At 38.0% G+C, this 13,552-nt stretch overlaps 1 protein-coding gene across 1 annotated transcript in view; it reads left to right on the forward strand.

Moving 5' to 3' along the window:
* Positions 1-2,256: 2,256 nt before the first annotated feature.
* THOC2 (THO complex subunit 2) overlaps positions 2,257-13,552 on the forward strand; it is a 53,577-nt gene continuing 42,281 nt past the window's right edge. Inside the window, exons 1-4 of the mRNA XM_082488476.1 lie at positions 2,257-2,347; positions 9,364-9,422; positions 11,254-11,345; positions 12,538-12,589. Of these exons, the coding sequence (XP_082344602.1) occupies positions 2,286-2,347; positions 9,364-9,422; positions 11,254-11,345; positions 12,538-12,589 (265 nt within the window). The 5' untranslated portion in view covers positions 2,257-2,285. The remainder of the gene's footprint in view (positions 2,348-9,363; positions 9,423-11,253; positions 11,346-12,537; positions 12,590-13,552) is intronic.

The raw sequence follows: 13,552 nt of genomic DNA on the forward strand, positions 1-13,552 counted from the left end.
GAGAATACAGCATGCAGCCAAGAAACCACAGAAGTGCTAGCACTGAAACAAGAACAAGTGCACTTAGGCATCTTTTTATTTATTTTTTTTCTGATTTCAAATTCTCAGTTTTCTTCAGTTTCATCATATTTATGAAATGATTCACACTTCACCAGAGGAGGAAGCATGTACAAGACTGAGAAGGCAGATGACTTCTTGACAGGCAAGAGGACTTTCTGGAAAGACTAAAAGCATGTGCTGCCTGACCAAATGAAGTCTTTCTTAACTAATATGTCCTGATTAGCAACTAAAGGAAATTAAGACCAGCTTGGAGAGACTTATGGAGGTGAGTAATATGTAATAAGATGGGCACATGTATTAGGGATGATAATCAGAAGAAGACATCCTTATAGTTGTTCGTCATAAGTGCTTATATGCATAATCAAGAGGATGTACCATCTGCAAAAAGATCATCTCAAACATAGTGCAATGTTTCACTGATACTCTGAATTTCTATTGGAGGCTGTAAAAGAATAAATAATGTGATATAATCAATTAATGTGTACTTCAGGTTTAGGGTTCAATACTGTATCAAAATACAATACTGTACAAAAATTACTTCTCAGAGATGTTACATGGTGTGATCATGTTAAAAATGTCCCAGAAAGGTTAATATATAATTAGAGACTTTCTAGAGAGTTTAGATTTTTCATAATAATTTTTACATAAAACCTTTTTAAACAATTTTTCTTAAAGGAATTTACTGAATTTACTAAATGTACTAACTTGATGAATTCAATAAATAACATAATTTATTAGAATAATACTAACTTGTCAAGGGGTAACAAAAAATGTTTTCATTTTCAAAATATTACCTAACTTGCAATTGAAAAACTAATTTGATAATTTATTGGTAAAAAAGTTATGACAAAATATGAAGAAAATCTGCTTTTTATTTTGAAAGATAAAACCTCTTCATCTTGCAACACGGTTCACAAGAGATGCTGAGGTAGTTCATCGTGGACAGGGGTCTCGGAATTTTGAAGGACTAGGGTTGTATTTTTTGCACTTCCAGACATTTAGAACAACTGAACACAAGTGTGTGCAGCCCCCTGACACGCACTGTTTTGCTTAATGCTTTCCAAATATGTAGAACTCGAATAACAAATAAAATACCCTGAAGGACTTGTTGAGGGCCACGTGAGCTTCAGGTGCATGATGTTCTGAGAAGCATCCCATCTTCTTTCTTTCTTTCTATCTCTTAAATTCCTTTCTTTAACTGCAGTTTTGATGTGTTAGCTCTCCCCGGGTCAGTCAGTCTAACGTTGGCTCCGCTGCCCAGTGCCGGCTGCTGACACATCCATACGAAGCCCCTTACACACCGCTGGGCTTTGGGTTGCTGTGAATCTGGGGAAGAAGTTGCTTCCATGGGAAGGCAACATCCAAAAAAAAAAGAGTTTATGTCTTTTCAGCTTTGCTTTCTTAGCAGGGCGGTGGCTCAGCAGAGGACAGGCCCCACTGCCCCTCTGCACTCGCGCCCCTCAATGGCGTCTCCTCCGGCCAGAGTGGCACCCGCCGCGCTGCCGCAGGGGCTGTTTGGGCAACAGCCAGGCAAAGCACCACAGGGTTTGGGAGACAGCAGGGCTTTCTTCCCATCACAGAATATGCTTTTTTTTTTTTCTTTCAAAAGAAACACTCTTGCTGCTTTCAAACGGTGATGTTGGGATCTCAATTGTGAGCTCAATGTTTGAACAGTAACTGAACGGTTTTTAACTTTTCTTAGCCGTCAGCGTGCTTCTAATGGACTTAAGTATGACTGATGAAGGATGTTCCCTGTCACACACGCATTGAATGCACCTAACGCACTCAAGCTGTCTCGGTGTGTTTGCTGAACTGCATTTTCGTATCTGTAAAAAACCTCACTTGCAGTATTTTTACAAATTTGGTGAAGTGACCTGCGCGACGAGGTCACTCTCCCGTTACAGATTACGAGCCGGTTCCCCCAGCCCACAGGAGCTTCATCCCGCGGGCCGCGCTGGCACCCGTCCTCCCCCCGGCCCGGGGCGGCCCCGCCGGCTCATGGCTCCCGGGCCAGCACTGGCTGTCGGTCCCTCAGGGGGCGCGGGCCGGGCGCGGCGGGAGGGCGGGGCTAAGGCTCGCGCTATTGCGCAGGCGCCATGGAACGGCGCGCGCCGTCTCCCAGGGTACGGCGCGTCCGCGTCCCATCGTGCCTCGCGGGCCGTTGCGTCCCCTCTGACCCGGGGCCGTTGCTCCATCATCCGGGCTCTCGGCGCCACACGGGGAAGATGGCGGCGCTGCTCCCTGCCGAGTGGATAAAGAACTGGGAGAAAGGGGGCAAGAACGAGTTGTGAGTTCAGGGTCTTGACGCGGGAAGGCGATGGGGCGTTGCAGGCCGCGGGCCTGCGGGAGGGAGAGGGGGCCTGGGCCTCACCCGCCGAGGGAGGCTGGTGGGGGAGCGGCGAGGAGGTGGGAGCGGGCGGGGAGGACGTCGCTCGGGGCTGCGTCCTTGCTGCTGCGGCTTAGGGACGAAGCTCTGGTCGGGCAGAGGGCCCAGGCCGCCTTCCTATCCGTCTCGGCTTCCTTTGTGGGTTGCTAACGACCTCCGCCGAAACCCGGCCCCGGTAGCTGGGCCTAGCTCTTCTGGCGCCCGTTGCCCGCACCCCGAGCGCCCCCTTCCTGCTTCTGGGTCAGGTTTATCGGGTGTCGGGCTCCTCTTTAGCCGGCCCCCCGGGGTAGTGTGGAGCCCGAAGCCGCCTTGCTTTGCTGGCTCCACGGTGTTGACCTTTCTGGCAGAGGTCTCAGCCCCTGTTTCCACGTTTTTACCTATTCCGAGGCGACTAGCGCTGTATTCTTCGATTCAGGCAAAGTAGGATCAGCTAGTCATTCCTATTGATCCTACAAGGTAACCTTTGTGTGCTGAGGGGTCTGGTTGCAGCTTCCCAAATCAATCCAGGTGTGCTAGGATCTTTCCCTTTCAGGGCCTTCTGCGTACCTGTTTTAAACAATCTTAAGTTGGCAGATTCACTGACTGCCTGCTGTGTTCCAGGAGTACATCAGTTCAGGGGCTTATTCACTAGTTTCGTGTTACTATGTCAGCTTGGACAAGGGTGTTCTGTGTATTAACTGTATTTCTAAATGTCCTTATTTTAATTCTTCCATACATTTCTGGGGTTTTTTTTGTAACTAAAAAATCCTACAGTTTCAAATATGGGTGTTTGGGAGATCACTTTGAGAAACGCTTCTTGATATTCACTCTTTTTGATACTCTGTTTTGTTCATCTGTTTTAAAAGGTTGTGAAGCACACAGCTTCCCCGTGTGCGAAGAAAAAGGTAGCGGGGTAGAGAATAAGGGACATAGAGGCTCCCTGCACAAAATACCATTCTCCTCAGGCCCTCCATTTTGTAGTGAAGGGGCCCCCCTTTATAGTCGTGTCATTTTTGGCTTTGAATTGTGCTAGAACCATTATCATGTTAGCATGTAAGTTTAACTTGTTTTGATGTGAGTAATGCAAGGGAAATGAAAATCTCTACTGTACCTCCATTTCCGACAATAATAAAAGCATTCAGGGGCCCCCAAACAATGCTGAGGTTTGCATTGCTTTTTTAATCTCCTGGTTAAGATTTTTATGGCAATAGCTGAATTTGCGTCCAGCATGGCAATATTTATGCAATAAGCACAGAGAGCTTCTTATTAAATATCACTATTTAGAAACTTCTGTATGCGTAAAAAAGAATAAAATGTATGAATGTGTACTGATACCTCTCAGAAATGGACAAATGACTATAGTAAAAGATTGGCTTTTTGTACATAACATTATGTAGATGCACTTGCTAGCTTTTCTGTAGTGCTTAAGTCCTTTTTGCTTGAAGTAGTCACATATGACTATGGTTTTTGTAACTTACCCTGTTATGATCCCTGAGATTGTATGGAGTTTAGACGAAGACAGACATTTCATAGTTGATCATGTAACGGCAATTGCATTTTTTGCATTGAATTCTCAGAACTTTTAACTGTGTGAGAGGCAAGTTAGCTTAGCTTTTGACCACGATAAAACCTTTTGTGACTGTTCCCTGACCTTAGAACAGTATGTCTTAACCATGATGGGAAGAAAGCGTTAATTTGCTGTGGGACCAATAAAACAAAATGGTAGGCTAAATTCCTGTTTTTGTGGCGTTTACACTTCATTTGGAATACTGCTTAAATGCAGTTAGGGGATGATTTAAGGAGTAGGTTGCAAAAGAAGTCATATATTTTAAAAGAAATGTGAATGTATCTGGATAACAGTTGGCATTTTTTGTGGTGACAGCTTGATAAACATTTATCTGTAGCCATATCTAGAGAACTTTTTAGGAAACTAATGTTTTGGGGGAGATCTTCAATGTGTAACTTTGCATTACTTTTTCCAAAACTTCCTATGATGCTCTTTTCCAAAGATGAAACATATTTTTAGCCATTATTCAAAGTAAAATGATATGTAATGATACTTGTTATTTTTATTAGATTATTTATCTAATACAATTATGTCCAGAAATGTAAGTAAGGTCTAGGCCACAATTCCAGTCTCGGGGTTTGTGGTTCAAAATTAAGACAATACATTATATTGATAAACAAATTAGAAAAGTGGGGAGGGGAAGGATACTGCAAAAGGACAAAACTGACAATTCTAGCAAATACAGGATTTGCAAAAATTTTAGAAGGTGGGTGTGGTGGCTTTTTATTTTTTTTTTTTACTCTATGGAATCCTGGTCTGATAAAGCCTATGCATGAAGTTAGAGACATTCACCCTTGTATGGAGGGGTTTGTTTTGTTTTTAAACAAAATGGTGGCTTATTCACTGGGAGACAATTACCAACTTTGTTGAAAAGTGAGGATTACAGGGGGAAAAAACACCCTAATAATTAGCCAAAAGAAAAGATCATGTCATATGGAAAAAAAATATTTATTTGGTGGAGCATGAAATGGTTGACATGATCTGACTAGATCAGCCCAAGATAGTATTTTGGCAGTTACTAGTTACCTAAATAAGACAACAATTTTATGTTTTGGGGGAATATGAAAGTGTATTGAGAGAAGTGAATGTTTTGCTTTTTGGCATTTTAGTTTCCACTGTGATTAATAATGGATGATTAAGATGATTGCTGTATGTTTTCTTCTGTAATCCTGAGTGATATGGTGGTGGTCTGCCTATGCTTGAAAACATACAGGACTTACAATATTGCTTTAGTCTGTGGGATATACTGTTACTGGGGTGGGCGGAAGGGGGGAAAAATCAAAATAAAAAAAAATGATTGTTTTATAAAGAAAACAAAATGTAGGCATGTCTTAAAGAAATCCAGTAAGGAAATCAGTTTTAAACTCACTGATCTTTTAATGTGAAAAATAATGAACTTTATTTTTGCTAATGTGATCAGTTTGTCATTATGTAACAGTAATATCCAAAAACCAGAAGGTAAGGATTTTGTACATCTCTTAGAGTGTCGTAATGTTAATTAGTAAGGCAGCATCATAGAGCTTAGGTAGCAGTGACCATTCACTTCCTAGAAGTTGTTCAGAGATCTTGTTCAAAATTGTACATGCTTTGAATTTAATTCATCCAGCTTCTAATGTGTAATGATATCTAATACAGATACCTAAATGTCCATCATGTGGTAGTTTCAAGTGTTCTTATCTGCCAAAACTATAAACTGGTCAGGATGTGGTCACCTTATCTGTTACTTTCTATTTTGTTCAGACCCATCTCTGTCTAAATATGATTTATTAAGTTATGTGCATTTGTTTTGTTACTGCCAGATCCTGTGTAGAGATTGAGTTGGAATCTGTGTGTGACAGCTTATTATGCTGATCAGTCTGTACTCCTTGCAGACCTATTTCTATGTAATTTTACTGTTCTTTGTAGTGAAATTGTATTGGTTTGTATAGTGTCTTCCACAGTAAGATGCTGGTCTATGCTGGTAGCCCGTATGGACATTTGTAATACACATACAGTGGCAAGCACTTATTAGACTGATACTTTACCTTGTTTTGTGATAGATGAAACACATCGAGGACCCTTTAGTGGGACAGTAGGGCTTTAACAGTGTACTTGGCTGGCAGTTTATGCAGTATGTTAAGCCTCAAGATAAACTGAAGAAGCTTAACATTCTGTGAACGTGAAATTTTGAGACTTCAAGTTTCAAGCACTCCCAACATGTTTGTTACTTTACTTGCATGAGGAATATTACAGTGTTGAGCTAAACGGCTGAGACTCAGGAAAACAGAGTTTAGTTGTTGTTTTGCCATTCTGACTGCAAAAATTCAATCATTTGTACTTTATTTCAACTAGAGAACTACACAGATCTGTTAAATTATGCATATACTTAAATATTTGCAGGCACATGCAGTTTATGATAATTACTGCCTTATACTATGTGTGGGAGTGTAATTGAGGCTATAAGACGTTGCATATGAATTGGGAGGCTTGGGTTCAGTTGCTGGCTCTGCCATGCAAACTCGTTTGATAGGTGCTCAACACTGCTTCAGAATTTGTTGCGTAAGCAAATCTACCCCATTTTAGTCTAAAACAAATTTAATTTTGAAACTTCAGTTTTCAAAAATGATTCTGCGATTTATTTTTTTTAAGTTATATTTACCTCCTAGGTTATCCTGTTTTTTAATTGTATTTTACATGTATTACACAGTTTTATCTCTGGATGAAAGTATGTAGGTTTTAGTAGAGTAGGGAAGTTCTCATCCTAAGCTTGCAGCAATGAACTGCAAGAGCAGAGTAATAAAAGTTTTAAGCAAACTCTTAACAGACAACAGACAGTTTGGGTCTGTTGAACTGAAAAAACAGTTTACCTGATAAACAGTGCGCAAGACAATGGAAATGTAAGTGGGAAAATATCATCGTGGCTTTTTTCTGAGTTGATTAATTGTACTAATATTGACATTTTTATTCTTGTGAACTCACAAGCATTTTGATTTTAATTTATGATGCACTTAGTTCAGACTAGATGAACTAATCTCACTGCTCATTGGTACTGGAAGGGAGGGCTCTCTTTACTCTGGTGCTTATTTGACCTCCTGGTAAGCTGCTTCAATTTACAAAGATGGCAGAAGATTTGTTTTTTGACCAGTTTTCTGCAAGGTTTGTCAGTTTATTTAACTGATATAACTGAGATGATGGCTAGAACTGTGCATCCAGGAAGGGAAGAAATAGTGGTGAATGTATCCATTTTTGCAGCAATAAGCCATTAAATCAGCTCAGCTGTACTGCCTGACAGCACCTTCAGAAAAGGTCATCCTTCTTTGGAGATAGAGTTCCTGTATGAAAGGATATAAGCACAATTATTAATTTAGATCCAATAAGTAATACCAGCATTTTCTTTTCTACTACCAAAACTTCCCCATGTAGATTTTCACAAAATAAATTTTTACCTTTTTTCCAATTTAATAATTAAATAATTATTAAATATTTAATTTCATTTATTTTATTTGTATTTATTTAATTTTAATTATTTTATTATTTAATATTTGCAAATATAAAACAAGTTGGTTTAGACTCATCTTAAATAGGGTTTCTTGTTACATTGATCAAACAGATTTGTGTCTTAAAAGTAAGGTGAAAGTGATAGTAATATTTTGGTATTGCTGAAAGGGGAATTGGAAGAGATTAAAACTCTTAAGTGAACTCTTCAGTCCAAGCAGACAGGGTTGTTGCTTATGTAACCTGGTTGATAATACCACCTTATGACATAGGGGTCAAAGTGTGCATGGGGGCAGATAGTTTTTTGGAATCAGATGTTTCCCTTTACTGTCATTTGTATACAGAGCTTAGAAACGAGTGCTTATAGGATAGCTTCTTTATGGGGGAGTAGTAATTAAAATTTAAGAAAATCTGACTTATATCATATTGATAGGCTCTTTAGGGACAGCTGGTAAAAAAAAAAAATCTATTGTTTCTTAAAAAAAAAATGTGCACTTACCAATCATGAAAAATAAATTACCTGTTCCCCTGTTTTCCTGTCTCTGTTCTAGTTATTTCCAAATATATTGTATTCTCAATAGTATTTAGAACACCTTAGCTATACCTTTGCTTTTTGCTGAGCTTGCATGTTTCTGCTGATTACATTATATGTGAAACTGCCCTTTTTCCAGCTGTCTTTAAAGGGTGCGTATACCTTGTATTTGCTAATTACAGTCCTCTGATTGCTGAACATCTGTTTAGTGCTGCTAGAGAGGTAATAATCTGTATAGGATGCAAATAGAATGAGTAACGGATTGCTACAGAATCCTTTTTTAATGTTTATTTTTTGTGATAAGCCTCTGTAATAATTGTACATACCTAACGTATTTGAGAACACGCTTGAAAATTGCTCCCACAGGAAATTGTAGTCTTGCCATCTTATGTAGGAATACGATGCAGCTCTAATACTGTCTTCAGTTTCTGCATATGAAGGACTTTTTGATGAAAAATGTCTGAAACTTTTGGTTGAAAATTTGGAAGTGTGAGGAAAGGTCTTAAGATATTCATTAGCGTCTGTTATAATATAGGTAAATTGTTACCTTTTAAAAATACTGTTGCTTTTAAATGTGAAACTGCTTTTGAAGCCTCATGCTGGGGTGACCATAGTGGTAGAGGAGAGGGAAAAACCTGGCAGCTTGGAACCATGTCAATTTCTAAGCCTTCAGTGTAGTGGAGGAGCCTGCTCTTTAGGCATTTATTTTATAACACACAGAACTATTATTTTATTTCATGGAACAGTCTGTTCAGTATTTAGTGTACTTTTTACGTATGGCTAACTTGGTGGAGGGAGTCCCAGGAGTGACTAAAGACAACGTAACATGATGGGTCTGTGCATCCTATAGTAGAATCTCTTAGTGACTAGAATAGGTAAAATTCTGTGTTGCCATTGATAAAACATGGCATCAGGAAATCGTGTGCATAGTTTAATGTTAAAAATTTTTTACAAGCCAGAGTTTGAAAACAATCATAATATTTCTGAGAAGCGTTTCCTCATTGGTTAAAAACAGCAGGTTAATGCTAGCACTTCCACGCTTCCTTTCACATACTGAAATTACCTGGTGTTATCACTTTTCTGTGTGTAAGCATGTGTAATGTTAGAAAGAATATTTTTTTAAGTATATGATATATATGTGTATGAGATCTAGTGGGAGTGTTGTATTTCTTTGCTGTGTAACTTCTGTGAATTAGTGTTTGCTCTATGAAAACTAAAATATAGTTAGCCATTTAAACAGCCCAAATGTAAAGTAATTTTAACCAGAACAACAACAAAAGAAGAGCCCCAAAACATTTGTGTGTGTGTATGCTAATAGCTAACTATTTTTGTGGTTTTTCAATTTTTTTTTATATTTTATTTCAGTGTGCAACTGTGCCGCGCTCTTAGTGAAAACAAAAGCCATGATAATATGGGTTTCAGAGGTAAGTTGTGTGTCTTTTTGGTTGTTTTTAATTCAATTTAAAAAAGCATGGAAACGGTTGATCTTCACATATCTGCTTGGAACATTCATATACGGTGACCATTGATGTGTGCTAAAGGTGAATATTACAAATAGTAGGGCAATACAAACATCCACAACTAGGTTTGCCTTCAGCTGTCCAGCTAGGAGATTTCTCAGACAGTAGTAAGTGGTGGCAGGGTAGTCCAGTATTTGGTCTGCGCTGTAGAAATGGAATTCCATTTTGCAAACTCAGCATACAACTAGATTTTATTCTAGAAGTTAAACATGTGAACACTAATGTATGCAAGTGTGGTTGTATACTGCAGAAAGTAATTTTTACAACAGTACCAGAATTACAGACTTCTTTGTTAGTGAAAAACACTGCTGTCTTTAAGCTTTAAATTCTCACTTTAAGAAATCTTTGTTTAAAAAAAATTAAATTTTCATTTGCTTTGCAGAATCTGTTGGAAGAAAAGCTTCCATTTTACTAAGACCACAAATGTGCTGTGCTGTTTAAGATGGTGTTTTGGGTTCTTGCTAAAATAGTCATAGTGGGCAATTGTAATAGGAAAAAATACACCAAAATATTTCAGTGTAAATTATATATTACTATGTAAGAAGAATTTATTGTTCAACAAAGCAAAATTACTATTCCCAAAGTTTCTTCAAAAAGGCTGCTAGATGTTCTCTGTTCTAGACAGAGGTTGGCAATTTTTATATGCCGTTTTCTTTTTCTTTGCTGTTGCTGTCAAGATCTAAAAGATACAGTGGGAATGACTAGACAGATACATGTAGTGGCTATATTGGTGGAATTAATACACAGTAGAAGTAGTAGAAGTCCTTCTGGTGATGAAAAAAAACCCTGAAAATAATATGGAGTGATGTACAGAGATGCTGAATGTGAAGAATTTGTTTGAGTCACATGACCTGGATCCAGTTCTGGAAACGGCACTGACACTTGCATTTCTGCCTTTTAGTTCCAGAAATACATCTATTGAAGTCCAGTATATCACAAGCTTATGGAGACAGGTCAGATTTGGTGGTGTACCTCTGTAACAAGTTCTCCGCAATGTGGGAAGCCACTTGCAGAGGCTCTGGTTTGGGTTCATTGTAAATTATTAAATTGGGTACTGCACCAAACTGTCCTCTTGAATTGGCCTTCAAAGTAGTAGAGTTATATTTTACATAGAATTGATGTCTGAACCAATCCTGCTATATTCAGGTCTTTAGCAATTAGCGTTCTTTGCCAAAATCACTGTGATTGGTAAAGTTAACCTGTCAATTTGAAAAAATAAATCTGCTTTTGATGCAGCTACAGTGGTCTGCAGTCCATTTTTTTTTCTCCAAGTAAATTTTACTTTCTCCTAGAGAAATGGTTTTTGAAAGCATGTCTGTGATGAGATATGATTAAGGGAAAGTACCAGAATGTTTTCTATGTATTATATTTTTATGTATGTGTATAGTGGGATATATATGTGAATTAGAAGTTAAAGATGTCTTTCTTCAACCAACTCCGAGACTCAAGTTATTAAGTGTAGGACTGTAGTTCTTCATCCCATTTTACTGTTACTCCATAAACTCTCTAGGGAAAGTGGATAATCTCTAGCTATCTGCTTGTGTGAAGTCTTAGATACTGACACTCAAATTTAATATATCAGCAGTAATAAAGTAATCCCCCTCATTGGTAAGAGAAGCATATCTTCTTTACTTGCAGGGTGTCTGAGGTCTACAGCATTATTGTAAACATTACTTTAAAAGTTAGACCAGGGATTACCTAATATGTTCCTTAATCATCTGTTTTCTTTCAACAGATATCCAACAGGCTTTGTATGAGCTTGCATACCACGTTGTCAGAGGAAACTTAAAGCATGATCAAGCTTCTAATGTTCTTGGTGATGTCATAGTAAGTATATATTAATTGCATACTTACTGAGTTTTTAGTTTGTTATAGAAGTCCGAATGAAAACCGAGCAGGATAATATTCAACAGACTTGTTTTTCCATGTCTAAAAAGTCATCCTTGTCAAGTCCTTTTTCTTCATTTGTGTGCACTTTAAATATATGTAGTCTGTTAGGGTTTTGTATTTTCCCCTGCTTTTTGTGGTAAGGAATAGATATGTTTATTTTAGCATAAATTAAAAATGAAATAATTTTTTAAGGGCATATGAAGACTGAAGTTTTTAATAAATGCTAAAAATAGATTTCACTTGCTTATGCAGCATGTCTGTAATGCCACCTACTGGTTTTTATAATTTACATTTCTCTTGCAGTGTAACAATGTGTGTCTGCCATTTTACTATTGAGATGTCTAAGCCCCATCACTGCCTTTAAAATAATGCATTTTGTTTGAAAAAGGTTTCTCTTAAAATACTTTGAATAACTAGAGAAAGTAGGGAAAAGAGTATTTCCCCCTAAATTTCTACCAAATGTTGGTGTTTCTAAAAACAATCCAAACCAACAAAAAAAAAATACAAACAAAAAAAATCCTCTAAAAATTATGTCTTAATCTATGTAAGTTCTTAGATTGCTGTTTTTTTGACATGTACAGAACATTAAGAAAAAAATATGTTCTGCAGTCATCTATTCTAGGATATCCTTTTTAGGTTTTTAAGCTTATGCGTTTGGTTAGAGAGAAGTCAAGGCTGACTTGCTGTTCAGGGAGCATGTGATAATGTTTGATCTTTAGTTACTGTAGGAAATTGTAATTTGTTTGGTGCCTGAGTAAGTACAGTTTACTGTACAGGCTGGTGCTGCTCTTCATACAGGGAGTTCCATTGTGTGAGAGACGTGGAGGTACTAACCGGAGGGTTTTGTCCCTGGCCACTAGATACTCTTTTAAATTACATTAAAATGTTATGTTATTTCATTACTTATAATTAGTAGAGCATTTTTGTTAGATATTAGTCAATAATTGAGCCTCTTCATTGTTAACCATTCTGAATTATTGCTATTAATATAATTAGTAATAATAATATGCATTATTAATTAGTCTGAACTTTATAATGAAGTGTTGTTTGAAGTAAAGGAGTAAGAATTTTATAAGTGTACATATTGGAATTTCTGTATTCACTAAGTGTGATCTTTTTTCCTTTTTAGGAATTTCGGGAAGACATGCCTTCAATCCTAGCTGATGTATTCTGCATATTAGGTAAGTTGGGTTCCCTTCCTTTCAGCATCGCGACAGATTTGGAGAAATACATGCTTTGTGTGTTTGCTTGTTGACTTCTTCTGGAACTTTCATTAAATCTGTAAAGCATGTAAAACATGGCTTCTCTTTACAAAATACGTGTTGATTTTTCCTCGGTGTATCTGTATCTCATTTGTTAATGTCTTTTCATTCTGCTTTGTTCTGTTGTAGTTTCCTGTATTAAAGTCAGTGGAAATTGATCTGCCAAGAATAGTTACAGGAGCTAGCTTGTAAGAAAGTTGGATGTTAGCTAATGGAATCAGCAATGTAGTGTTGTTATCTTTCTTATAAGTATTTTAAATAAAAGTTGACCTCCTGGTAGGTAGATTCTCTGTTCTCAGAATGTATTCTGTAAATATTTTTATCTGTACAGTCACTGTTAGTGAAATGGAGCTTGTAGTAACTGTCCAGAAATCTAAAGGCAAATGACATCCTTTGCCAAGTTAGTCTGCCATCTGAGCAAGATTTAAAGATTTGTACTACTTATTCTGGTAATAACTTCTGGATTTTTATGTTCTGATGTTGATCCAAAGCTGTTTCTCTCATGTTTTTAGCATTTTAATCCTATATTCTTCTTTACAAATCATAGTTGTAATGGCTTGCAGTTTCTATCTTGTTCTGTCTCTTTTTTGACAATTTTCAGCAAATTGTTTTGACAGTCTGCTCATTGCAGATCCTAGTTTATTCTTGTCCTGGTTCCGGCAAGGATGGGGTTAATTTCCCCAAGGAGCCGGCAGGGGAGGCACGTCTTCCATCCCACGTGACCCATGCCCCGCTATAAAAGGAGCTCGCCGGGGAGCGGGAGTCAGTCGCCACTCGGGGGCGGGCTGCGGCGGTGCGGGTCCGGTCGGTGCGCTTCGCGGCGGTACTGTAATCGCGTTCTTATATTCCTTTACCGGTGTTATTGTTTTTCTTTTTTTTCTT

Source organism: Vanellus vanellus (assembly GCF_965231255.1).
Source record: "Vanellus vanellus genome assembly, chromosome: 10".
Taxonomy (NCBI): Eukaryota; Metazoa; Chordata; class Aves; order Charadriiformes; family Charadriidae; genus Vanellus; species Vanellus vanellus.